Source organism: Anser brachyrhynchus (genome assembly GCF_964034855.1).
Source record: "Anser brachyrhynchus genome assembly, chromosome: 24".
In the NCBI taxonomy this organism is placed as follows: domain Eukaryota; kingdom Metazoa; phylum Chordata; class Aves; order Anseriformes; family Anatidae; genus Anser; species Anser brachyrhynchus.
Window position 1 is genome coordinate 1,046,653 of NC_137717.1, and position 25,198 is coordinate 1,071,850.

General features: G+C 67.5%; 1 protein-coding gene across 3 annotated transcripts; it reads right to left on the minus strand.

Moving 5' to 3' along the window:
- Positions 1 to 31: 31 nt before the first annotated feature.
- On the minus strand, positions 32 to 24,298 carry NHSL3 (NHS like 3). Of its 3 annotated transcripts, none has more exons than XM_080567064.1 (7): positions 23,596 to 24,298; positions 6,342 to 6,497; positions 6,046 to 6,101; positions 4,703 to 4,820; positions 4,154 to 4,270; positions 1,130 to 4,057; positions 32 to 866 (listed from the first exon to the last, which is right to left on the minus strand). In XM_080567064.1, the coding sequence occupies exons 1-7, from the start codon at positions 24,191 to 24,193 to the stop codon at positions 859 to 861; spliced, it is 3,981 nt and encodes a 1,326-aa protein (XP_080423190.1). In that variant the 5' UTR covers positions 24,194 to 24,298; the 3' UTR covers positions 32 to 858. The 3 variants fall into 3 exon arrangements, with proteins under 3 accessions (XP_080423190.1, XP_080423191.1, XP_080423192.1); XM_080567065.1 differs by lacking the exon at positions 23,596 to 24,298 and adding an exon at positions 16,475 to 16,708; XM_080567066.1 differs by lacking the exon at positions 23,596 to 24,298 and adding an exon at positions 7,998 to 8,177.
- Positions 24,299 to 25,198: the final 900 nt, after the last annotated feature.

Here is a 25,198-nt window from a genome sequence, read left to right on the forward strand (position 1 = left end):
CCCTAGCCAGGAAGCACAGGAGGCAGCAAGGTTCAGTCGTCATCTTTACCAGCCAGGTACAGAGCTCTGAGCAGCTACGCGGCAGCAGAGGATTTTTTTTGGTCGTTTTGGGTTTTTGTTTTTGTTTTTTTTTACAATCAAAGAAATCAAAATGTGACCCAAGTTTACAGAAACAGAAATGGAGGCTCTACCCCGGGGCCTGAACACCAGCTCAGGGGGCAGCTGGGCTCCCACCTGGCTGTGCCCGGCCGCAGGGCGAGCTGCGGGACGGGAGCGGTGCTGGCCAAGAACCCCCTCCTGCGCCTTCATCCAGGGCTGCGGCTCGGTGTCCTCCCAGCCAGCGCCTCCGTCCCATCCTGCTGCTGCTGCCCGCATCCTCCTGGGGGCTGCCGTGGCCGAAGCCTTCCAGTTCCTTCGTCCAAAGTGCTTTGATTCCTCGCAGGGCGGCTCCAGCCCCGAGCCCCGTCCAGGAGGGCTGCGCCTCCTCCCACGTCCTCGGCGGCGGGCAGGGCCGCGCGGCTCTGGCCCCTCGCGCTCCTCTCTGCACGGCTGCTCTGCTCCGCACGCACAAACCAAGCAGCAGCCCGGCAGGGAGGAGGTGCTGGCTCTGAACACGGGCCTCGACTCCAGTATAAAACAAAACTTGCAAAATAAAGCTGTAGTACTTAGGAAAGTGAAACCAACACCATTTTTGCATAAATATCATCAAGGCCATGGAGGCTAAGGCTGTTTGCTTCCTGTATTAAGTTAGTTGCCAGTTCCACGCTTGTCTGTTGACCTGCCCAGGTCCCTGAGAGATTTGGATTCCTGTCTGCGGGGGCACAAGTCCTGCAGCTCCGTCCTTCAGGCTGTCTCTCCTCATCTGTCTGCAAGGCGAGAGGGAAAAGCCCGTCAGAGACCTGGGTCCCACACCCCAGCTTCCCTCAAGCCTGGCCCTTGACCGCGCCGTCCCGGTGTCCCCCAGCCCCTGCGCTGCTGTGAGCCCTTGTGCCCAGCTCCGGCCAGCCGGTGGCTCCAGCACCATCCCCGGGGGTTTTGGCTACCGAGCCCCCAGCACGTGCAGAGGGCTCAGCCCACGGCGGGGGCTGAGCGGGGCCAAGCAGTCCCCGACCCTCCCGCCCCCACCTACCCTGTGCCGGCGGCTCCGTGCCCGGGGCTGCAGCGCTCCTGCCCTCGGCCGTCCCTGCCGGCTCGCTCTGAGTCCTGCTCTCCTCCGCCGGGGCTGCCTTGGCCTTCCCGTCCGGCACGGGGGAGCCCAGCGCCTCTGGTGCCTTGGGGCTCAGAGGCGACGGGGCCGGCCCCGGGCCAAGCGAAGGCTTCTTGGCGACAGGCGGGGGCACCTTGCCGGGCTTTCGGAGCGCTTGTGATTTCCCTGGGCCCTGCTGGGCAGCGGCCGGGGCTGCCGAGCGCTGCCCTGAGAAATTCATCAGCTCAGCGACCAAGTTCCTCTTCAGGTCGGCCTGCGCCTCGGGCGACGAGGGCGTCTCGATCACCAGCTTCTTGGAGCTCTTGGCGAAGATGAAGCTGGCGGTGGAGGTCGGTGACTTGTGCCTGGGGGAGAGCTGCCCATCCGCGGGCGGCCCCTCGGGGCCGGGCTGAGCCGTTTTGCTGCCCGGGGGTTTCTCGGCCGGCCCGGAGGCTGCCGCGGCCTCGCTGGCAGACAAGGCGGCAGCCTTGAGGTGCACGGCGGCGTGGAGCTGGTTCAAAGGCACCGCATCTTTGGCAGGAGGGGGCTGCCGTGTGGACAGGGCCCGGCGGACGGGCTTTTGGGGCGCCAGCCGCTCCTCGGCCCCGGCCCCGGCGGGCGGCTCCACGCTGACGGAGCGCAGCCGCACCATCTGCAGCAGCGAGGGTGTGACGATGGGCAGGCTGGCGTCCTCCTTGGGCACAGGGCCGCTCTTGCTCCGCGCCGCCGGCTCCTTCTTGGCATCCGCCCGGGAGCCGTTTGCAGCCTTCTTAAGGCCGGTTTGGGGCGGCGGAGCCGGAGCTGAGGGTGGGGGGAGAGGCGGCGGCGGGGGCACGACGGCCTCAGGGGGAGGCTTGGCGGGGGACGGTGGCTGCGCTGCCCCGGCCGGCGGGTCCTGGTGCTGGACGCGCGAGGAGATGGCAGCCGAGAACGAGGAAGACGCAGCCTCTGGGTTTGGTGCCTGCTTCTGCCCAGCTGCCGGAGCCGGCACAGCATCTGGCAGGGGCAGGCTGGAGAAATAGGCTTCGTCCGGAGGGGGGAAGTCCGCCATGGACAGGTCGTGCACCTCGGGGGCCGGCGGGGGAGGCGGGGGCCAGGTGGCCTCGGCAGGGGCCTCGCAGGCAGGCTCAGGGCTTGCCTCCGCCTTCTTAGCCGGCGGTGGAGGCGGGTGGTAGGCAGGTGGTGGCGACGGCGGAGGAGACTTGGTGCTGGGCTTGGCTGAGGGCTCCTGGCTGGCGATGCTGGGCACTGGTGGGTCTGGCGAGGGGGCGAGGGGGCCGGCGGGGGCTGTGGGTGGCTGGAGCTTTGTGGGTGGCAGGAAGAAAGGAGCGGGCACTTTGGGGTGCGGCGGGATGACGAACCTGTCTGAGCGGCTCTGCGTGCAGTTCAGCGTCTCTGAGGGAGCCGGGTCCGAGGCCGAGGAAGAGATGGAGGTGAGGGAGGACGAGACGGACAGCGCCGGGGACTGCAAGGAGCAGACCCGGTCCGGCTTCTGGGGTTGGACCCTGCCCGGGGACGCAGCCGGGGGGCCCAGCCCCTTGGTGGGCAGCGTGGGGGTCCCGCTCTGGCTGGAGTAGCCGCTGGAGGGGGACATGGTGCGGTCAGAGCCGTCCAGGCAGCTCCATTTGGGCTGAGCCGGGGGTTCTCTCAGCACCACCGTCACGCCGCGGTCACCCGGCCCGGGGCTGCCCCGCGAGGCCTCGGGGGAGCTGGTGCCAGCCAGGCTCTCGGAGCGGACGCTGCTGGTCTCGCTCAGCGATGACGGGGAGAAGACCTCGTCCTCGACCGTCGGGCTGAAGGGCTCGGAGCGGGGGGACCAGGGCCCGCCGCTCTCCCGCTGGGGCCGCCGGTCAGGCTTGGGGGGCAGCCCCAGCACCTTGGCTTCCCCCTCCTCCGCCTTCTGGTGCAGCGAATAGGTCCTGCGAGGGGGTGCCGGGGGCTTCTTCATCTTCCTGAGGGAGACGCTGCGTGCCGAGGAGCGCTCGCTCGCCAGGCTGCCCGTGTCCGAGCCCTCTGCCTGGCTGCTCGTGCTGAAGGCGGGGGACGCCCGGCCGCTGCTGCCGCTCACGCTGCGGGGCCCCACTGCCAGCAGCCCGTGCGCTGTGTGCACAGGGGCCACGGCGGGCTTGGAGCAGGTGCTGGCGAAGCTGGCGGAGCTGTAGACGCTGACCTGATCGGTGTCGGAGCGTCCCGCTGCGTCCACCTCGCTGCGCGGCCCTGCCTCGGCCTGCCGGCGGTCGGAGCCGCCCTGCGAGGAGATGGTGGAGCTGTTGGAGACGATGGTCTCGGTGGACTGCGAGTGGCTCCAGTTGTCGCTGGAGGAGGAGGGCTCGCGGCTGCGGGCGCTGTGCTCCGAGAAGCGGGTGAGGGAGCGCACCGAGGCTGGGCTGGATGACACCAGGCTGCAGCGGCTCAGCGTCCGCACGCTGCTGCGCGTCAGGGCCACCACGTCCACCATGGGCGGCAGGATGGCGTTGGGGATGATCTTGGACATGTAGGTGCCCTGGGGCGAGATGGACATGACGGGGCTCAGCAGCTCCTGGGGGCTGGCGCTGGTGGTCATGCCTGGCACAGCCAGTGACTTCGGCCTCGCCATGGGCGACAGCTTGGCCGACGTCTTCCTCCCCAGCAACGTATCGTCGTAGTAAACGCGGTCGATGTGCTTCTGCAGGGCTGTGTCCGCCTCCTCCAAGGCTCCCAGGCGGACACGGGCACCGCCGGGGACATCCAGTGGTGGCAGGTTCCCATCGATGGTGGGGATGCGGATGGCATCGCCAGAGACCTGGCCGCCGTTCAGCAAGGGCTGCGGTGCCTGGCTGCCCCCGCGCCCGTTGGCAGGGTGTCCCTTGGCCTCCCGGCTGTTCCTGAGACCTGGGAGCAGGGAGAAATGAACCGGGTGTGATCCCAAGGCAAACACACCCAGCTGAGGGACGGGGCTGGGCCTTAAGACTTGCCCACGACGCTTACCCAGCTCCTTCTGGACGTGCTGGGGGATGCCCAGCACCGTTGTCCTCCTCTCCTTCCTCTTCCTGCCAGCCCTCTCCGAAGATTTGGCGAAGGAGTCGTGCGGACGGAAGGTGGAACCTGCGAGAGGCGTGAGCGGGTCCAGCCGGCGCTAGGCGGGCCCCGGGCCAGGTCTCCCCAGCACCCCCAGCCCAGTGCCCGCCACCGCTGCTCGGGATGCCCTGGGACAAGCTGAGCTCAGGCACCCGGCACAGCCCAGGGAGGCATCGGCAGCTGCCAAACAGCCGCACAGTCCGAGCAGGGAGGAGACAGCATCTGTCCGTCCGTCTGTCCCCCTCGCCCAGTCCCAGCCCAATGCCTGCAGCAGCCTCTGACTCAGCCGGAGCTGCTCTCTTCTCCCCAAGGGCCCCCAGATCCCTGCACTGGCTCGTGGCCGTGCAAACTCCGAGCCCAGAAGCCCCCCGGCTTTCCTGCCAGGCTCCCCAGGCGCCCTGACCCCTCGCACCCCCTCGGCTCGCAGCCCCCAGCCCCGCAGCCCCCCGAGCTGGGCACCTTTCCGCTGGATCATCTCGGAGCGGATGGAGAGGGCGTCCTCGGAGGTGCTGTCGGTGAGGCAGGAAGCCGCCCGGCTCCGGAAGGACACGCTGTCATCCTCTGAGGACGCGCAGGACTGTGTGGGCAGACAGCGGGCTCAGGCGGGCTGCGGGGAAGGAGCGGCCCCAGCCCCGCCAGGCCCCCTCTCCGCCGCGAACTGACTCCGCAGCCCAGCGCTGCCGAGACAAAAGCTTCTCCGAGGGCCAAAGGCTGACTCAGCCACACCGGCAGCCAGAGTCCTCCCACCAAGAGCGGGGCCGGGAGCAGCCCCGGGGACCCCACGCAGCCCCGCAGCCCCCAGAGAGCCGGCAAGCCGGGGTCCAGCTGGGTGGAGGAGCCGGCACCGCCCTGTCCCCGCACCGGAGGGAACTGCTGGGCTTCCACCAAGCCAGAACCACCCCGGGGCTTCGCCCAGCCCTGCTGCGCCCCGGGGCTGGGGGGCGGCTGGGGGCTGGGAGGGGAGCGGGGCTGGGGCAGGCCAGGGGACAGGGCTGGGCAGCGGGGTGGCCGTGCCAGGGGAAATGCAGCAGGCGTGTGCTGCCCCGGCCAGGGCACGGCTCTCTGTGCCCCTCGTGATGGGCACGGCGCTTTGTGCCCACCTCGTCCCTCTAAAGCACCTCCCGGCACGGCCAGAGGGCAGGACGAGACACAACCCTGAAAACCACCGCCCGGGGACTCAGCTCTGCACACCCGGGGACTCACGGCATCGCTTTCCCCCTCGCCGCCCGCTTCCAAGGGGTTAAGGTGGCCGAGTGCCAAAGGGAGGCAGCGGTTTAAGCAAATACACGTGGGTGAGGCGCTGGGAGCAGGGTCAGAGCTCAGGGAAGCAGCAAACCCGAGCTCAGCCAAGTGAGTGGGAGTTTCTCGCCCGTCAGCAGCCAGGGAGGGGCCCAGCCACGGGGCTGGATGCAGCCAGCGGTCCCCGTCACGCCGCCCCGTCTCCCCCCCTCGCTCAGCGCTGACGGGGGACACCGCTGGGGCGAGACGGGGGGGGGACAGAGGGACACGGGCATGGTGGGGGGCTCTGGGCAGAGCCACACAAGGCGGGACGTGATGTGCCAGAGGTGAGAACAGGGTCAGAGATTCATCGTGGGGGGAAAGAGGTAACACCAAGGGGGTCACAGCCCGTTACTGCCCCGTGCACCCCCCTGACATGGTCCTACAGCCCTCATCTCAGCCAGGTCACTGCCTCCTCTGGGCCCCAGAGCTGTCCTGACCATCAGCGGGGGCACAGGGGGCCCATCCTGCTCTCCTCACCCCCCACAGCCACGCAGCAGGGCTGGCTGGGGCTCCCCGCTCACCTGGAGGCTGTTGGTGTCGCCGTGGTCCCAGGCACTTTTGTTCTGCTTCTGCTTCTCTGCGGGAGGAAGGAAGGGGAAGGGGGTCAGTCCCTCTGCGGGAGCCTGGAGGGAGCAGGCAGCCAAGAGAACGGCCGCTGAGCCCAGGGCAGCACCGGCCGCCAGCGTCACCCCCAGAGCTGGACTCTGGTCACCCTCGGTCGCACCGCCCACGCGGGCAGGCCAGCCAGCTGCCCGGGGCGCTGGGGGCACCTTCCCGTGGCAGGGCAGGGCCCCCGGGGGCCGGGCCCCCCCCCTACCTTGGTGCTGCAGGGACTTGAGCCCCTCGCGGGCCTGGTTGTGCAGCTCCTCCAGGTGCGGGGGCCGCGTGCTGGGGAAGAAGACGTTGTCGGGGCATTCCTCGCCTGGCTTGTACTGCACGCTCAGCCGCTTGTCGTTCTCAGTCTTGGCAGCGCCTGCAAAGGCAGAGAGAGGGGTCAGAGGGCTCCCCAGCCGGACCCCTGCGGGTGAGCGGCCCCCGGACCCGCGGCGAGGCAGGATGCGGCCCGTGAGCCCCCCCTCCCGCCCCATGAGCTCAGGGCTGCACCGCACGGGACCGGCCTCGTCCCTCCCGCGCTGCCCGGCCGATCGATGCGCTGGAGTCAGGCTGTCTCGGCTGCGGGAGCTGCAGCCTTTCCTCCCCGCCAGCCGGCACAGAGCTGGGGCTCAGCACTGCCCTCCTCTCCAGCACCTTCCTCCTCTCCAGCACCTTCGTTAGAGGGCAACCGAGCCAGCGAGACGGGCGGGGGCTGCAGGCAGCCCAGCAGAGAAGGGGCAGCGAGGGGGATTAAACAAGGGCAGAAAATCTTTCCCTTCCGGAGGCTTGCATCATCTCAAAGCCTTGCAAAGCGCCCCGAGAGCAGGGACTCAGCCCCACGCCCAGGGCGGGTACAGAGGAGGGAAACCGAGGCGCGGCCCCCAGGGGACCCAGAGGCTGATGTAGCCCCCACCACGGCCTCCATGGGCTCCACGTGCCACGGCACGGCCGGCACAGGGCCCCGCACGCCCCAACATCTTGCAGCCCCCTCCCCGCACCGGGCAGTGCCCACGGACGGCTCCTGCCGGGGGGTCCGGGTCCCCACCGGGGGCCGCGCCTGGCAGCGCGCAGGCAGGGTGACACGGGGACACGGGCACAGCCCAGCCTGCTCCCGTCTGCCCTCCACCGCCAGCACGGCCTCCGACTCTTCCTGCCTGGAAAAAAACAACTTCAGGCTGAGAGAAGGGAAGGGAGACACACCGGGAGGGCGGCAGGGCAGCACTGCGGGGATGCAGGGACCCGCTGCTCGGCTGGGACGGCCGCTGCCCTGTCACACCCAGCCCCTGGCCCCCACCACGGCTCACTCCCAGCTCCGGCCACGCTCCAGCTCCGGCACACAAAGAGCAGGCCCCGAACAATGGAGCCGGCCCGCCCTGCCGCGCCGTGCCACGAGAGACCGGGCTCGGCCTCCGCCAGCGCCCGTGGCACGGCAAGCGGGCACCGAGGGGCTCAGCCAGGCAGGGAGCGCTCGTGGCAGCTGGTTGGGGACCCCCTGTGCTCGCACAAGGTCCCTGCGTGGGACACGAGGCACCCACAGCCCCCATCGCACTGCCCTTCCCCTAAACCCTTCCCCTCCCCAGTTCCGGCAGCCCCTCGCCGGACCCCCACCCACGCACACTCGGAGCCGCCTTCCGGCCGGACGGGCACAATGATTTTAGGGGCGCGATGATTTTAGGGGCACAATGATTTTTTCCATTAACTTCCCGGGCCCGGGGTGACCTTCCCTGCCCTCCCCGGGGCGGCAGCCACCGCAGGGACCCCCCCAGCCCCTGCCGGGTTGGCAGCAGCCCCCTGCGAGGCGGTGCGGGCGGGCAGGGTTGTGTAAGGACATGGGGTTTTTCTCCCTCCCTCCTCTCCTCTCCTCCGCACCTCCACTCACCCTTCTTGAAGAACGCCAGAAGCGAGGAGAGGTTCCTGCCCAGGAAAACCACCATGGTGGCCAGGGAAAGGGGCTGCTCCCCGCGGGAGGGGGGCTCCGCCGCCCCCAGCGGAGGCTCTGCCGCTGCCTGTTGTGCCGGGGGGGGCCGATGCCGAGGCCCCTCAGCTCCCTCTCCCCGTGCTCATCTGCGCCGCAGGAGCCAGCGGGAGGATGCCCGGCCGGCGGAGCGGCTGCGCGTGGGGAAGAGGATGGAGCCGGGGAGCGCTGCGCGGCGGCGGCAGGAGGGGACAGCCCCAGCTGCTCCCTCCGCGCTCCTCGGTGCCGGAGGAGGAGAGCAGGGCCCCTCCTCTGGCCCTCCCGCCCCCTGCCACACACAGCCCGCGGGGTCGGATCCTGCCTGGTTCGGGGGCAGAGCCCCGCGGGGCTCCTGAACCTCTGCGCCCATCTGGGGCTGTCCTCGCCTGGTCCCCTGGGCGCAGCGGCCTTGCAAACCAGTATGCTGGCTTCGGCACCAGTGTGGCCAGCTGGGAAGAACTGGGAGGCTTTTCCTCCCTGCGGCCGGGCAGACGGTGCCAGTGGTCCCCCACCGCGTCCGGGCACAGCCCTGCTCGGGGGACGGGAGCATCACGGGGCAAGGGGCGGCCGGTCCCCGCGAGGTGTTTGTCCCCAGGCACGGGGCGTCCAGCACGGCGGCGCAGGGGGAGAACCAGGCCTCGCACCAGTCTGACCAGTAGCTCCAGCTACTGCCCAGCAGCTGGGATGGAGCCGCAGGCAGGAGCTGGGGCAGGGGGCAGCGAGTGCCCGGCCTCCCCTGAGCCCCCGAAGCACCGCAGGACCCCTCCACATCCCCCAGCCGTCGGGCTGCCTCGCCAGGAGGAGCAGATGCTCCGGGGATTCCTCTGCATCGCCAGATGGGTCCTGAGCACGTCCCGGCGCAGGCGCGGCTCCTCGTGGGCTGCCCAAATGTTGTTTGCAGCCAGGCACAGATTCGGCTGCAGGCAGAGCAGGGTTGCCCGAGGCACCGCACGCACCCCGCAAGGGCAAAAATGGCAAGGGGCACCTCCCCGGCGGGGCAGCTCCAGCGCTGGGGAGGACTGGAGGATTTCCTGCCCTGCATCTCCTACGTGCCGGTAACAGCGAGCGCGAGCAGCGCCCCGCAGCTCCTGCTATGCACAACCCAGCACCCTCCCTCCAGCACAGGCAGGATGGGGCCGGCTGCCCACGCGCTCACCCAGAAGGTGCCGGCGGCTGCAGGCGGGCGCTCCCGGCTCTTTTCACAGCGCGAGTGGAAAAGGGACATAATTAAAGGGCTGAGGATGCACAAAGCAGGCAGCCACGTGCTGCGCCGAGCGCTGCCCTCTCCTCTCCGGGCAGCACATCGCGAGCGCCAGCAGGAACGCCGCTGGGAGAGCTGCTCCGTGGGGAAGGATCCGGCCCTCCGAGGCAGCACAGCAAGGAGCGGGGCGGAGGCCTGCTGGCGGCTCACCGGAGCTGCTGCCCGGGGTGGCAGGGACACCACTGCTGCTGGCAGCCGTCCCCGCTCCTCCTCCTGCAGGAGGCCCATGGAAGGGCCTGGAGCGCGGCAGGAGGGAGCTCCGCGTCGCTGGGCACCATCCAGGGGGCAGGATGAGGTTACCCAAGGGACGACGCAGCCAGGTCGCCGCAGCCGGGCTGAGGCAGGAGCACCCCAAACCACAGCGGCATACAAAGCACGGCCTCTGCTTCTCCCCCCCTCCCCACGACCTTCGCTACCTCCTCAGCCTCCAGCTCCCCTCGCCTGGGCAGCCTCGCCCCAGCGCTGCCAACACACGGAGCTCCCCACTGCCCCAGGGAAGCCCGCTGCCGAAGGGACCTGACAAACGGGAAGCAGGAGGGAGGAAGGCGGCCGGGAGGCCCGGTCCTGCAGCAGAGGCTGCAGCTCTCGGTGGGCTGAGGAACCCGCCGCAGCTGCAGCCCGTGCCAGCAGCAACACGCCCGTGCGCGGCCGGCGTCCCGTCCCTCGCGCATTCCTTGCGACGCGCCCTGGATCGACCCGTCCCCTCCGGGCTCCGCCGCTCCGACCCGGCACACGTGCCTGGTGCGCACGTGGCAGCCGGATCCTGCTGCGGGAGGACTCTGGTTCCTTCCCGGGAAGGGCAGGACGGTCTCAAGGACGGTTTCCTTGCACGGGAGCTGGTGGCCAACACCGCAGGCCAGGGACTGCCGACGCCAGGCACGGCCTGGAGGGAGCGGAGCGCCCAGAGTGAGGTGCAGCTGCTGGCCCAGGCACCTGCCTGCAGCCCTGCCCGCTCCAGCCGGCAGCGAGGGGCTGGGGAGGGCCTGGGCAGAGCCGTGCGAGGCTGAGACCCCCAGAGGAACACGGCTGGGTTTGTGCAGACCCAAACCAGGGATACTGCGAGCAGGAGATGGTGCTGGCCCAGCTGCAGGGCACGAGCCAGCCAAGCTCCCTTGCAGAGCTGGCTGAGAACAGCCGCTGCTCTTCCCTCCGGGGCGAGCCAGAGGGAGAAACCCTCCGGGGGCGAGCGGCGGCTCCGTTCCCCCACACGCCGAGCAGCAGTTGGGCTGGCCCCAGCTGCACGCATCCATCCCCGCCTGCGCAGCACTGCCCCGACTTGCCTTCGCCGCGCGGCGGGTCCCGCGGCAGGAGCGGGGAGCGGGAGGCGCAGCCCTGCCCGCCCTCCGCCACCACTGACTCACCGGAGAAAAATGGGGAGGAGGAGAGGGGGGAGCTGGCAAGCCGGGGGGAAGGGGGCTGCGAGGTCCCGGAGGAGGAAGGGGAGGAAAGGAAAGGCTGCCTTCCCCTGCGGCACGGCTCCGGGGGGCTCGCGCACCCCAGCAGCACCGCACGAGGCTCATGCTCTCACAGCACTCTCAGACCCCTTCCCACCCCACAGTCACCGACCAGCGATGCCCAGGTGTGAGCACGGCTCGGGGACCGGGCTCGGGGACCACGTTCGGGGACCCTCTGCACCGAGGGGGCTGCAGAAACACAGACCAGCCTCGTTGCTGCAGCGAGGATCCGCACAGGATCTGCGCCCCGGGACACACCACAGGACTGGGCTTTCTCAAGGCAGGATGAGAGTGCAATAATATTTATCGTGGCTTCGGAGCCCCCGGCTGTCACGCAGCCCGCTATCTCCCAGGGGTTGCAGCCAGCCCCAGTCCTCACTTCGGGGCTGATGTTTCAGCCAGGAAAACATCTCCGCAAAGCAAATAAACACGAACCAGGCTCCGCTGCTGGCTCCGATCTCAAAGACGATCCCACGCAGAGGCAGAAATAAAATTAATTTCAAATAGGAAAACAAACTCGGGTCTTTTTCTTCCTCTCGATTACAGCACGGAAAGCTACCACAAGTTCCCCGGGACTTGTACAAGTCAACGGGCCACGGCCAGGGCAGCCGGCGCTGGGGACGGGGGCGAATCCCCAGCTGGAGGAGGGCTGTGGGCCCGTGGGTGCCTGCAGGGCAGGAGGGCACCGTGCTGCTCTGTGGGGCTGTGCGGAGCCGGCTCAGCCCCGACCCCAGCCCCTCCTGAGCACACGGCTGGGGACGGCCACACGGTGACCCAGCGCGCTCGGCCTCGTGAGGGGCGACGTCCGCAGCTCCCAGCCGGGCGTTATTGCAGCCCCTCGGCGAGGGCCAGGCGCACAGCGAGCGGCCTCCGACGCGTGCCTGCGGGGCCAAACATCCCCGTGCAGAGAGAAACTGGGACAAGTTGAGACACACAAGCACCGAGTCTCCGCTCCGGGTCACGCAACAAACAGAGGAGAGAGCTCGGCTCTCTCCCGGGCCGCTCCAGCCCCCAGCTTGCGCTGTCTCCACGTGCTTCCCCAGCCCCGCAGCGCTCCCCGGGGCGATGCCGTGGGCAGCCTGGAGCTGCCGAGGGCAATGGGCAGCCCCGTGCCCGCTCCCAGCCCGGCTCGGCTGTTCCAGCCCAGCGAGCGGGGCCTCCCGCCCCGTCCCCACCCCGCTCGGCCCCTCCTGGGAAGCCACCGAACAGGTTTGAAGGTAAATAAGAACAGCTTCCCCGGCCGGCCGCGAGCCGGATCCGGGAGGGAACGGCCCAGCTGCAGAGCGCGGCCGCAGCCGGCGAGGCGAGGGACGGGGCTGAGCCCCACGCAGCCTCCAGAGCCACGCAGGACCCCCCCCGGCTGGGGACCAGCCATGGTTCACCCGCTCCCTCTCCAGCGATCCGCCCCGAGCTGTGCCGAAGTCCGCAGCTTTATTAGTCCTGCTTCACCTTTCCTCTACCCCAAACCCCGTGCCCAATCCCACGGCGCCGCGCACGCCGTTCGACGCTGCCGCGCTCTGCCCCGGAGCTGGCTGCATCCCCGCGGCGCGTGCCATCACGCCCGCTGTGCTTGCAGGTCCCGCAGGTACTCTGTAAATGTCAGGCATGCCTGTCACAGCAGGCACTGCGCTCCACGCAGGAGCAGGTCCAGGAAATGGATTAGAGACAAGACCTTGCAGGTTTTTCCATGCACGCATCCCCTGCCCCGCAGCCTCATCCCCCCCCCCTCCCGCCCGCCCGCACGCCGGGCAGGGCTGGCAGGAGGCAGCACGGCGGGGCAGGCGCTTCTCCACCTGGGGAAGGATGCGGCGAAACGGGGCCAGCGGGGAGCTGCCAGACGGGGCTGGGGCTGACCCTGAAATGATGGGGGAAAGGGAAAATAAATAAATAAATAAATAAAAAGGCCACGCAGCAAGAGAGCAGGTCCCCCGCCCTGCCTCTCGGTGGTGGAGCGCCTGCCAAGCAGGCACGGCTCAGCACGCATCAACCCCGGATCAACGCATCAACGCCCGCATCAGCCCTGGCGTGGTGCCTGCCGGGGCGGGCCCCAGCCCTTATCTGCACCCCTGCTGTTTGTGGAGCCGGCCCGGCGTGGCTCGGCCTCAAACAGCGGCTGCAGAGCAGAAGGACACCCCGAACTGCTCCCGGAGAGAGCCGGGGCTGCCGGCAGGCTCCACCAGCAGCCCCACGGCAAAGGGCAGGCACCCACGGCCTGAGCGCCCCACGGCTCGCCCCTCGCCCCCTCCTGCCCACCCACGCTCTCGTCCTGGCTCTCATCAGTTCTGGTGGGCGCACAGAGGCCGGGCCAGGACCCCCCATGGCACCACGGCCAGGCTGCCAGCCCGAGGGCTCCCGGGGCCGCTCTGCTCCCAGCAGCGGGGCTGGGGCCAGCCCGAGGCCGCGAGCCCAGCGCCGGGGCTCCCCGGCAGCTCCAGCCCCAGCTGACGCCGCTCACCACCTCGCTCCCCCTGGGTGCAGCCTGGCCCAGCGCCACGTTCCTGCACCCTGACTCAGCAGGGCCCGGCGGGGCTGTCCTGATAAGGAGGAGATAAGAGGCTGTGGTCTCCATGGTGCTCAAGGACTGCCAGGGACCTTCCCCAGGCAGCTCCGTGGCAGATGGGGAGGGGAGGAGAGGCCGGGGATGCGCCCCAGAGACAGACGGGCCCTGCTCCGGCACGGGGTCAGGGAAAAGGAGACGGCTTTTGGGATCCAGCCCTGCTGAACCGGGTCTGGGAGGCCGGGCTGAGGACAAGGTGCGCCGTGACACCGGCAGCAGGGACCAGGTCACGGGCAGCCACCCGTAGCAGCCCTCCCCGCTCGCCCTCTCGCTGCGCTGGCCCCGTCCCATGGCTCCTGCCCTTCAAGATCAAACGGCAGCGGGCAGCCACGCCGCCTCGCAGCCGGGGTTGTGCTGCCAGTGCCTGTCTGGGCCTGACCTGCCCCTGCAGCCGGCCCTGGGCACCGCAGGCGCTGCCACCGCCGCACGGCCTCGTCAGCACCGGGTGGAAGAAACAAAACCCTGGGGGAGGGAAGAGCAACAAGGAGGGGAGGAAAAACAAAGAGCCCAAGAATGGAAGGAGCAGGGAGGTTACGCAGACACGGCCAGCGGGTCCAGGGAGGGAGCACTTGTAAATATTCTCCAAAAGCACACGTCGGGCCAAGCAAAACTGCTGCGGACCTGAGCCCCAGCGGGGAGCGGTGCCCAGCCCCAGGCGCCCTCCGCGCCCCAGGAAAAGGGGAAGGCAGCGATGGGGCCGGGCAGCCGGGGGATGGAGAGGGGACCTGCAGGGTGCTGCTGGTCTGTTCACCAGCGATGTGCAATCGGCCTCAGACCTGCAAATCCGGGAACCCCGTAAGGGCAGGAGGAGCGGGGAGCTCGGGCAGCTCGGCCGGCCCCATCCCGAGGGAGCCGGGTCCCCGCACCCTGCCCCCAGCCGGTGATCCCGCTGCGCCCTCCAAAACGCTGAAGCGACACAATGCAAATTCCTTCGCTTTGTGGCCGCTGCGCCGTTGCCATGGAGCCGTGGCAGAGAACAAACAGAACTCGCCCCACGTTTTCCCAGCGCCTTCCACCCGGTGCCCTTCAGCCCTCCTCACCCAGCGAGGCTGCGCCCGTCGCGGAGTGAGCTGTCCCTGGTGGGGTGAGCTGCCCCCGGTGGGGTGAGCTGCCCCCGGTGGGGTGCTGCCCACCTGCGCTCCCCAGGGAACACCCAGTGCCCCGTCCTGCGAGGACACCTCCGGATGCCACAAGTCTCGGAGCAAGACATGGCGCTGGCAAACGAGCCAGGCTGGCAGAGAGCTTCCTCCTGAAGAAGCTCTGGGCAGCAACACGAGCTGGAGAAAAACTTCCAGAGAGAAAAAAGCCCCCGGTCTGGGAAAGAACATGGGATGGGACCAGGAGACAGCAGAGGGCTGTGCTGGGGGCTGCTCAGAGCCATAAGCCCCAGGGCATCCTCACGGGGAGGTGTGGGGCCAGCACAGGGCAGGAGCCCAGCTCCGAGCACGGGCTGCATGGCCCCGCTTGGCCCTTCCCAGCTGCCGACCGCAGCAAGAGGAACCTTTCGGTGGAGAGGAGACCACAGCCAGGAGAGGCGCACGGCGGAGAGCCCGCGGGGCAGGAGGTGCTCGCTTTGCTTCTCCGTTGAAGTCTTTGGGAAAGGGATTTCCCAGCTGCCTCCTTGGGACTTGTTTGCTCTGCTTAATACCCATTTGACTTTAACAGGTAATTGACGGTGTGGATAAATGAAGGCTTTGTTACAGATGAGACACACTCCCTGCACCCCTCGGTTACAGGGCTGAGGACTCAGAGCGGTGCAGTGAACGTTCCCAGAAACGCCCGCTCTGCAAACCCCAACCCCCCCGTGCCCGAGGGACGGACCGGACCCGCAAAGCCCCACAAGGGCACAGCCTTCTGGCTCTGCGGGTCACCTTCAAGCCTCACCTGGGGAATTTCACTCGGCTTTGTCACTCCCCAAGCCTGGCTGGGGATCCAAATCCAGGCTGCGGAGCGTTTGCCTCGGGGACAGCTGGCACAGCTGCACCTGGGCACCCTGCGGCCCGTAAAGAGAGACAGAAACAGGGGAGCCAAGGGCAGGAGGGACGGCAGGGACAGCACATCCCTGCAGGGCTGGTGGCAGAGCCCCCGTGCTGGCTCTGAGCGGGGCAGGACCCAGCTGGTGCTGGGAATGTAGGAGCCAAGCAGCCAAACCGCCCGGTTAACGCCACCCCGGACCCACCAACCCCACCTGCACCAACCACGGGGCTTTGCGAGTGCCCCCCATCTCACGCAGGGGACAGGGGGACAGCGTAACACCAGCAGGGCAGGGCAGCAGCTTCCAGATGAGGACAACGGTACTGGAAGAGACCTTTTGCTGCTCACATCGTCCAGCGGATGAACTGGGGAGGGGGCACTGCAAGGGGCTGGTAACCCTATAAACACACCCAGCCCGCATAAGGACCCTCCCCTCCCCTTTCCCCTTCCCCGGAGAAAAGAGCTGGCTCTCTCCCTGCCTCCTCTGGGCTTTTGAACTGCATGCGTGGAGCTGGAGCATAAAAAAAGCGGTGGAAGCGGTGCCCCCGGCTGCATTGTGAGAGCCGAGCTCGGCCCCTGCCCGGCCCCCCGCCCTCTCCCCCTCCCGAGCGGCTGAGGCAGCGCTGTGTGGGCAGGAGGGATGCACGGGGCTCCTGCAAGAGCTCCTCAACTCCAGCACCGCCCGGGCACAGCCGGGAAACCGAGGCAGGGAAAGGGAGAGGAGGCAGCTCAGGGCCGAGGGGGAACGCGACGCCGGCAGCCCCGGGTCCCTGCTCCAGTCGCTGAGAAAAACCAGTCGGTAACCAACCCAGCGGGCGATCCCTGTCCTGGCAGTGCAGGAAAGCCGCGGGCTGGCCGCTGCCGGAGTTCGCAGCAGCCCCTGTGCACGTCAGGAGCTTCTTCCCCAGCTCCTGAAGTCAGAGGGCCTGATCCTAACCAACCCCCAGCTCGGCTGCTGGTCCCCGGGGGCATCAGCTCCCTTCGGGGAACGCGAAGCCACCAGCAACCTGCCCCGACACCGGGCTCAGCTCCTGCCCCAGACCCCCCGGCACGCCAAACCCGGCACGAGAGCAAGCGGAAACAACAAACTTCCCCAGCACGGCCCTGCGAGGGGCCCAGAACCAGCCCCCCCCGGGTCCCCCCCCAAGGCTCCTACCTGCCCTCTGCTTCCCGGCACGGCCCCAGAGCCAGGAGGAGCCGGCCTTGACGCCCGCGGGGCTCCTCTTGCGGTGCGCGTTGCCCATGAGGCCGGTCTCGCCCTCCACCGCTGCCGGGCGGAGGATGCCGCGGCGCTACATGGTGGTGCCGAGGGGGCTCCGGGGGGGTCCCGTGACGGAGAGCTCCCGGCCGCCCGCTCCCATCCCTGCGGCTGCAGGAGCCCGGCGCTCGCAGCCGGCTCTGCCGGAGCCAATGGCACAGGCAGAGAGAGGAGTGGCCTCCCGGGAGCGCCCAGCAGCTCCGGTGGCACCCTCCCAGCTCAGCTCCCCGGCGGGTGCTGAGGCCGGGACCGCAGGCGCAGGGGGCTCCAGCCCCCCCAAGACCCCCCCCCTGTGCTGTCAGAGCGCTGCCGGCTGCCTCCGCCATCAGCACAGCACCCGCCTCCGTCCCCGCTCACGAGTCCGCGCTGTGACGATTGCTGCCTGCCCCCGAGCGCAGCTCGAAGCGCCACGGCTGCGAGGCGGAACAGCCCCCGGGGTGGGGTGGGGGTCACAGGACCCCAAAACCCCATCGGGATGCCCCCGCCTGGACCTTCCCCGGAGGCGACGAGTGGGACCACAGAGCCCAAGGACTTGACCTGGGTCCGGCTGCGTCCCAAAGCTGGGGCGAGAGCCCCCCGGCTGCACGGCAGCTCCCCTGCGTGCTTCTGCCTCGCGGGGCAAGTCGGGACTGGGCGAACCCTGAGGACGTCCCCGCAGCACAGGACCACGGTGCTGTGCCTGGATCCCGCTCCCTCCCGGGGTGATCCCAGCCTCACGGCCTCTCTCCTGCCTCGTGACCCCGCTCCCGACGCGCGCGGTTTTGCGAGCAGGAGCGGCAGAGGTCTGTGCAAGGGCAGCTCAAAGCGGCGCTGGTGCAACAGGCGTGAGCTCTGCACAGACAAGCCCAGGGACGGCCGTTGTGAAACGCGGGGGCCAGGCGAGCAGCGCGGAGCGCAGCTTTCCCTGCCGATTCTTAATTAGAAAATTAAACGCTGCGAGGGCAGGGAGGGGTCAGCTGGTCAGACGGTGGGCAATTCCTGCCGGGAATGTTTATGTTCCTTTGGTGATTCAGCAGAGGATCAGATAAATAGGAAGGACGGTTTTGTGGTAAAGGCACAGGACTAAGGGGAGATGAAGGAAGAAAAAAAAAAAAAAAAGGCAACCAGCAGCTCCTTCCTGACCTCCCGAGGTGATCTGCAATAAATTAATAGCTGGGCTTCAGTCCCGCTCTCTGCGCCGGGATTAACGCTGCCCCCCTTTCCCACCGGCGGGTTTTGCTGGGGGCAGGCAGGCTGAGCGGGGCAGGGACCCTCGCACCCTGCAGACGGGGCCCAGCCCCACCGCCAGCCCCCGCAGCTGCTGCCCCGGCACGGCCCCTGCCCGCTCTGCCGTGGGAGAGGTGATGGGAATGGCGGGATTCGGTGCGAAACCCTTCCCAGCAGCCGGGGCCAGCTTCCCGCTGCTGCTCTGCGCCGCCCAGGCCACGAACTTTCCATCTCGCCGCAGCTGGGACCAAACCAGGATGTTGTGGGCACAAGGTTCGCCCCCCAAGCAGACACGCCGGCCCCCTGCGCGGCATGCTCCCCTCACCACCATGACGCAGGGGTTCCTCTAAGGCTCACCAAGAGCTCTTCCAGTGAAACGTTTTCGTTCCTCTCCCTGCAAGCAGCGGAGAGGCTGGAGCCGCGATGCTGCCCCAGATTCAGCAAGACTTCTCCCTCTGCTCCAGCACCGTGCCCCCCCCGGCACCCGAGCCTCACAGACTCTGCCCCAGCAGCCAGCTGCCCTCAGCCTTCCTTCCAGCCACACACTTAAATCATCGCGCCCAGAAACTTGCTGGGGAAGCAGGGCAGCACACTGCGCACCCACAGCTCCCCCAGCACGGCCTTCCCTGCCCAGAGGGACGCGCTCGCCTGGCTACGAAACCCGACTGTGGAGCAGCCGGAGGGGACGGGGACCGGAGGCAGGAGGCACATGGACTCCAGGACGGAGGCCCCTGACTTTATTCATCAAACAGACTCCGCCGACAGCAAGGAAGGAGGCGGGTCAGGCAGGGAAGCTGGCAGTGAGATACAGATCTTGTCATCGCCGCATGACTGCTTCGAGCACTTCTGATCCCCACCAAGTCACGCGCTCCCCCCTGCCCGGCTGGCAGCCCAAGTGCGGAGGGGCTGGGACCCCCCTGCGCCAGCACCAGGAAGGATCAGTGCCTCCACTGACCCCTTCACCGAGCAAACGCAGAGCGGGAACCGAGCTGCCTGAATGAGAAAGGAATTCAGCCCTTGTTCCCTTAATGGGGAAGTAAAGCGCAGCGAGGCAAAGGTAACACAAGAAACCCACTTGAGATCCCCAATCATTAACAGAAATACATAACCAGGAGGGTTTCGAATTATTTCCTGCTCAGGCCGGAGCCTGGGCCATCAGCAGCGTGTGGCCTCATGCTACTCTGCGGACGGCAGCCCCGAAAAACGCCCACAGGAGTGGAAGGGGTTTGGCTCCCAGCTCTGCTTGAGGCCTTCGTGCTTTCACTGCAGGGGACGCGGGGACCAGCCCGAGCTCCGGCTCCTTTTGGCAGGTGAATGAGTTTTTGCTTCATCTTTGCCCAGCTCTTCACCTTCCGATGGCTTATGTTCCCACCGGCGCTGGAGACAAAGTCAATGATGATATTGTCTTATGAAATAAAACCTTCCTTCTAAAAGGAAACATGACTCCGGCGAAATAGTTTTATCGGAGCTTATGGAACGTTATTTGCAAGAGTAATTCTTCCAGTTGTCTCCAGGTGGAATAGCTGTGGTTGAGGACACACCTCTCTTTGTTCAGCAGAGCAGCTCGCAGTTTCCAGCCCAGGCCAGCCGGTGGATTCCTGTTGTTCAGATTTTCTGAAGTGTCACTCTCTGCCTTCTGCAGATTAACAAATTTGTGACCGCGCGCGTGGGAACAGCCCCAGGCAGCAGGAGACGTGGGGGCCACGAGCAGGAATGCCTGCACCTCCCCGCGGCCTCCTTCACCTCAGACAAGTTGCGAAGCTCGGGACTAAAATACAAACCCTGTGTTTACACCCAGCCGCGACGGCCCTGCCATATGGCAGCAGAGATAGAGGAAATCGAGCGATGGGGGAGAGATTTCACATCTCAGAGCAGCACGCAGAACTGCCGCCCCGGGGCAGCCCCCGGCCCCACGCTGCCTCCGTCGCCCCACGGAGCCCCGCAGCAGGTCCTGGGGGTGCCGCTGCCTCGCCACGGGCACACGGCAGCAATCACGGGGCCTTCAACGAGCGCTCGCTCGTGTTGGGAGGCAGCTGGGCGCGTTTAAAGCTTTATTTTTAACATCACGGTGACCCCAACTGTCTGGAAGCCTGTTGCTGCTGGGCTGCGCTGGTATCAAATACGAAGAGCCAACCCTAATTTAATACTTCTGGAACATCAATTCCTGTACTTCACTGGGGAGTTATGACCGATGTCGTGAAACCCAGAGAGAGCAGTAGCCAAGAACTGGACGAAGCCCACTGACACGCGCTGCCGCTCAGTGCCACGCTCACGCCGCCCGCCGAAGCGCGGTCCGCGCAGGGCACGCTCGCTGCGCAGCGCTGCCGAGGGTTAAAAGTCTGGCGTAATCTGTGTGGGTTTGCAAGCATCGCTCGCAGAGGAAAAGAAAAAGCTTTCAGCTTTCTTGCTCCCGACGGAAAATCCTCTCCCAGGCAGCAGGGAAAAGCAGCCACACGTGGCAAACCAGAGCAGGCGGCACAGGCGAGCTGAGGACCCCAGTTTCTTGCCTCACGTTATCCCGTTTGTATTGCCCTGGGCAGGTCGCCCCCATCTCCCTGCGCCTCTGCTCCCTTCCCAACAAGTTAACACCACCCCTCGGCCTCCAGAGGTTTCTGGGGAAATAAATACCCTACGAATTGTGAGGTGCTTTCACACCATGGGATCGGGAATCACGGAAGCGCTGAAGAAGCAGGCTGCAGGCGGGCCGAACAGCCTGAGCGTGGAGCTGTGCCGCGGCTCACCCTGCTCGCAGCGGTCTCCGGCGTTCCCAGCACGACGAGCGGCTTGGACGCGACGATGCTGTTCCCCAGGGCGCTCCTCCACCTCGCACACCTGCTGATCTGTCGATCCTGCCCACCGGTGTTCCCTGGGGAAGGGGCGGCCCGAAGGTTGCCCTTACGGCTTACGACATCCGTGCTCTCCCCAGCTCAGCGGTCTGAGCAGCCAGAGATGGGATGTCCGGTGAGATGGACCACCAGCTTGACCCAAGCGGAAACGCTCATTGTCCTGTTCCCGTGATTTCGGTGCCGAGCACTTCAGACCCAGCTGACAGCCAGGCTGCCACCAGGCAGAGGAACCAGCCCTGACGTGCAGCTCCCCAGCACGGCTTTGCCCTCCCAGCCAGCCCTGTGCCCCAGCACCCACCACAACTACAACTTCGGCCCATGTGAACGGAGGGTGACGGAGAGCCGCAGAGCTCGCCGACCTGACCCAAGCCGCCCCTCAGCACCGCACAGGCGCAGGGAGAAAGACGAGCACCGCGCCTGCAACCAGAGCCTACAATGACTTGCTTAAGCTCTCCTCTTCCCCATCCCACAGCTCCCAGCTCGATATTTGGAAAACTTCCCAGGCCGGGCAGTGCCTGCAGCCTCCAGGCAGGTCAGAGCTTCGCACAGCGACCAGCGCTGCCCGGCTCCACATCCACGCCGGCCCCCGCAAACCACGCGGCACGGCGGGGCCGTCGCTCCTTCATCTCCCTCCGCATGACGTGGGCCATCGCGAGAGGAGCCCTCGGCCGCTCGGGGAGCATTATCACCCCGTTTTAAGGATGGAAAACAGGGGAACGGGACTGATCCAAGGTCAGCGGGCAGCAAACCCTCCAGGCAGCCCCATCTCCTCGTCGTGCCGGGCGTTCGGCCCCCCGGTGCCCACCACTTCCCCGGTTTTATCCTGGGGACACGCAGCCGGGGCGGAGGTGGTTAACCAGGGTGGGGCTGCGGAGCCGCTGCCTGCTGGAGCCAGCCGGGGTGATTCAATCAGGCGCACGCTGCAATCACGGCACGTCGGCGCAGCTTCCCCGCTCCACACCTCCGAGCGGCTCCGCTGGAAACATGGCAGGGACGCGGCAGGCAGCTGCCAGCGGGGTCCTGAGGCTCCCGTGCACACAAAAAACCCTCCCTGGACACCTAACGCACAGCCAACACAGCGGTGACAGTGCCCTGGCGGCACGCAGCTCCATGCTCGCAGGGACAGCATGACGAGGGGGCTGCAGGCTGCCTCCGAGAGGTCCCCAACAGACGGAAACTTCTCCTGGGGTTCACGTTTGGAGGATTAGCTAGCGAACATTAAAACTTAAGGGAAAAAAAAAAAAAAAAGGATGACAGAGCTGGTGCGGGCGTTTCCGCGCTGCAAAGAGGAATATCACATGCTTTGGCACAGCTCATTTTTTCTGCTCAGGTTTCAGCGCCAGGCCCACAGCAGCGGTGTCCGTGCTCGGTGTGCCAGGAGGAAGGTCCCGCCAGGCGCACCGGCGGCATCACACCGACCTCCTGTGCAGAGCCTCTGTCAGAGGCCCTTCTGCCTTTCCACAGCCCCTCCTTTCTTATCAAAGATCACTGCGCTTCTCAAAGCGGTAAACATGCCCGCACGCGGTCCTGAACGCCCAGGAATCAACTCCCCAGGGCAAATCGAGGAAGAAAGTTCCAGGCGACAGCACCCGGCTGCGTTCGGGTGCCGCAGAGGCGGCCGCTCCCTTGGCCGAGCGAGGCCCAGGAGGTGACACCGCCGCCTGACGTGCCCTGCAGGGAGGGCAGTGGCGTGACAAAGCCGGGATCCCTCGCAGCTCGGGGAAGAGGCCGCGCACATCCCGGCGGTGATGCCTCCTGGGGCTGCTGCCACGCCAGGCTGCCTGCTACCGGAGGGCAACAGCGCTGAGCAGACAAGCACGGCCAGCACGCCACCACGCACTGCTCTGCCAAACGGCCATGGGATGCCGGGCTGAGCCCACGGCTCCCTGTAACATCGCCCTGGGGTGTCCCAGAGAGGGCACCTGTGGCAGGTTCACCAGCACGGCCAGGAGGCAGGGACACAGCCAGGTTACGGAGGAGAGCGCCCGCAAACAGCCGGGTGGGGGCCATATCTAGGACAGGAAGGGCCACACCTGGAGCACGGCAAACACCTGGCCGAGGAGGAGGAGAAGGAGGTGGCTGGCGTCCCTCCAGGTTTCCCTCAGCCCCAGTGACCTTCTGACTCAGCGGAGAGCGAACCTACCCAGTGAACCGGCAACAGCCTCGGGGCAGGGGCAAGACCACGCCGGGGCCTGCCGGATCCAGCCTGCTGCCGTGGCCACCGCTGCTGCAGCCCCCGTGGCCACCGCCACCACAGCCACCTCCCTTCAGCCATCACCGCAGCCAGTTTCATAACCATTCTTGGCCGCCACTGTGGCCCCTCTTTGGCCTCCTCCGTGGCCACCAGCGCTGGCCCTTCTCGGTCACCTCCTCAGCCACCACCTCGACCCCTCCTCAGCCACTGCTGTACCCGCTCCTAGGTCACCTCCACGGCCACCTCCACGGCCCTCCTCAGCCACCGCCCTGACCTCTCCAGGGCCACCACCTCAGCCACCACCTCAACCCCTCCTCGGCCACTTCCGTGGTCACTTCCAGAGACCACAGCCGTCACCCTGACCCTTCCTCAGCCACCACCCCGACCACCCCTTCAGCCACCACCCTGACCCCTCCTAACCCGCTGCCGCACCCTGTTCTCACCCCCTTCCACCACCACCGCCTCAACCCCTCCTTGCCCACCTCCTCGGCCACCACAGCCGCCACCCCGACCCTTCCTCGGCCGCCTCCCCGACCCCTCCAGGGCCACCTCCACAGCCCGGACCTTGAGCCCTCTGCAGCCACCACCCCAACCTCTCGCAAAACCATTGCTGCTCCCAGTCCTCAGCCACCTCCACGGCCACCGGGGCCAGCACCCCGACCCCCTTTGGGGCCACCTCCGCTGTCACCTTGACCCCTCCTTGGCCATCACCTTGACCTCCTCCTCCTCCTCTTCCTGCACCGCCACCCCCAAGCTCCCCCCGCGCCCCTCACCTGCCCCACGCTGCTGCTGCTGCTGGGGGCTCCCAGGCGGGGGGCTCGCACCCCTGCGCCTCCTCTTCCTGCCCCGCAGCCAGCTGAAGGCCCTTCGCAGCGAGCCCGCCTTGCCGCCCTTCTTCTGCCGGGGGGCCGCCGCCGCGGGGCCCCCGGGCTCGGCTTCGCCGCCCACCGCAGGTGCAGCCGGGGCGGACATGGCCGCGGCGGGCAGGGCCCAGCGCCGCCCGCTGCCCATAGGGGCCGGGCCCAGCCCAGGCTCCTCCGGCTCCGGCTCGGCCCCGGCTCCGGCTCCGAGCTCCCGCCGAGCGGGAGGCGCCGACGGAAAGTTTCTGCGGGGCCTGGGTGGAGCCTGCGGCCTCGCCGGCCTGCGGGAGGCCCGGCCCGGCCCTGCCTCCGGCCCGCCCCCGGCTCCGCCCGCCCCGCAGGTGGGGGACCCGAGGCCCGGAGCCACCTGCGGGGCGATCGGGGCCGAGGCCGGGGGCTCCGCTTCGGGCCCCGAACGGGCGGAGGCCGGGCCGAGGCGGAGCCCCCGGCCCCTCTCATGAGGGGGGCGCACGCCGGGGGTCGTGCGCGTGTGTCCCCACCTCACCACCATCCCCCGGCGGACCCCACACAACGCTGCCCCAAATGATGGGAGACCCCCCCCCCACACCCAAAGAACAAGTTTATAAGGGGCTCGGGGGTTAGTTGTTCCCCCGCACGGCAGGGAGCTGGCACGCTCTCCCCAGGAGCACCGGTGGATCTATGACAAGCGATTTCTCCGCTCGCACGCAGAACGCAACCACCGTGGTGGGCTAAAAGGGGGTGGCGGGGCACGCCGGAGCCGCCACGCACCCCATATCGGTGGCAGCAGCCCCACGGGAAAGGTTTCTGCACGCTCCGGGTTCGGGTTCCCCGTGAGGATGCGCTTCCTAATGGGAGAGGCTGCGATGTTGCATTTAAAATGCATCCTTCCCGGAGGCTCGCGCTCGGCCTGGCTGCGTGCCCGGGGGAGTTTGCCAATGTCTGGAAATGACTAGAAGAATTTACAAAACAAGAAGCCTGGCCCTCCCGTGGGCTTCCCTGCACGCCCCCGGCCGGTGCAGTGGTGGGATCTGGGGCTGGGTACCACGGCTCTTGCGGTCTCACAAATCCCGGTGTCCTGCTGCCGTTCAGCATTAACAACGCTGGAGCACGGGGATGTGGGGCCCTCCCCCAAAAGATCACGTCTTTCTCCTCTCTCCCCTCCTCAGATTCAGCAGAACCAGTTTTAAAAATATTTTTGCACGCAGTTACAGGGCATTGTCCAAATAGGAGAGCGAGGATCAGTTGTGCTCCTGGGGCAGCGTCTGACTGGAGCTCGGCTCCCACGGGAGCGATGCAGAGGACAGGAGGGGACAGCAGCTCAAAGCCCTGCCTGTCCCCACGGAGGTGGCGTCCCCAGCAGCACCCAGTGGTGCCACCAGCCGCAGCACCGCACACTCCAGCCCCTGGGCAGTCACCAAAGCTCTGCTGCTCGCATGTGGACGGCCCGGGCTCGGCACAATTGGGTTCCCTCGGCCCTTTCCCTGCCCACGTTCCCTTTCCCTGGCTGGAGGCAGTGGGACGGATCCGTGCTCGG

Coding starts and splice junctions, on each gene's coding strand:
- NHSL3 (XM_080567064.1), bottom strand. CDS start 24,193: ATGGTGGTGAGGTGGGGACACACGCGCACGACCCCCGGCGTGCGCCCC. Junction 4,821..6,045: donor GCGACACCAACAGCCTCCAG/GTGAGCGGGGAG, acceptor CTGCCCACACAG/TCCTGCGCGTCCTCAGAGGA. Junction 4,058..4,153: donor GCACGTCCAGAAGGAGCTGG/GTAAGCGTCGTG, acceptor CCCTGCTCCCAG/GTCTCAGGAACAGCCGGGAG.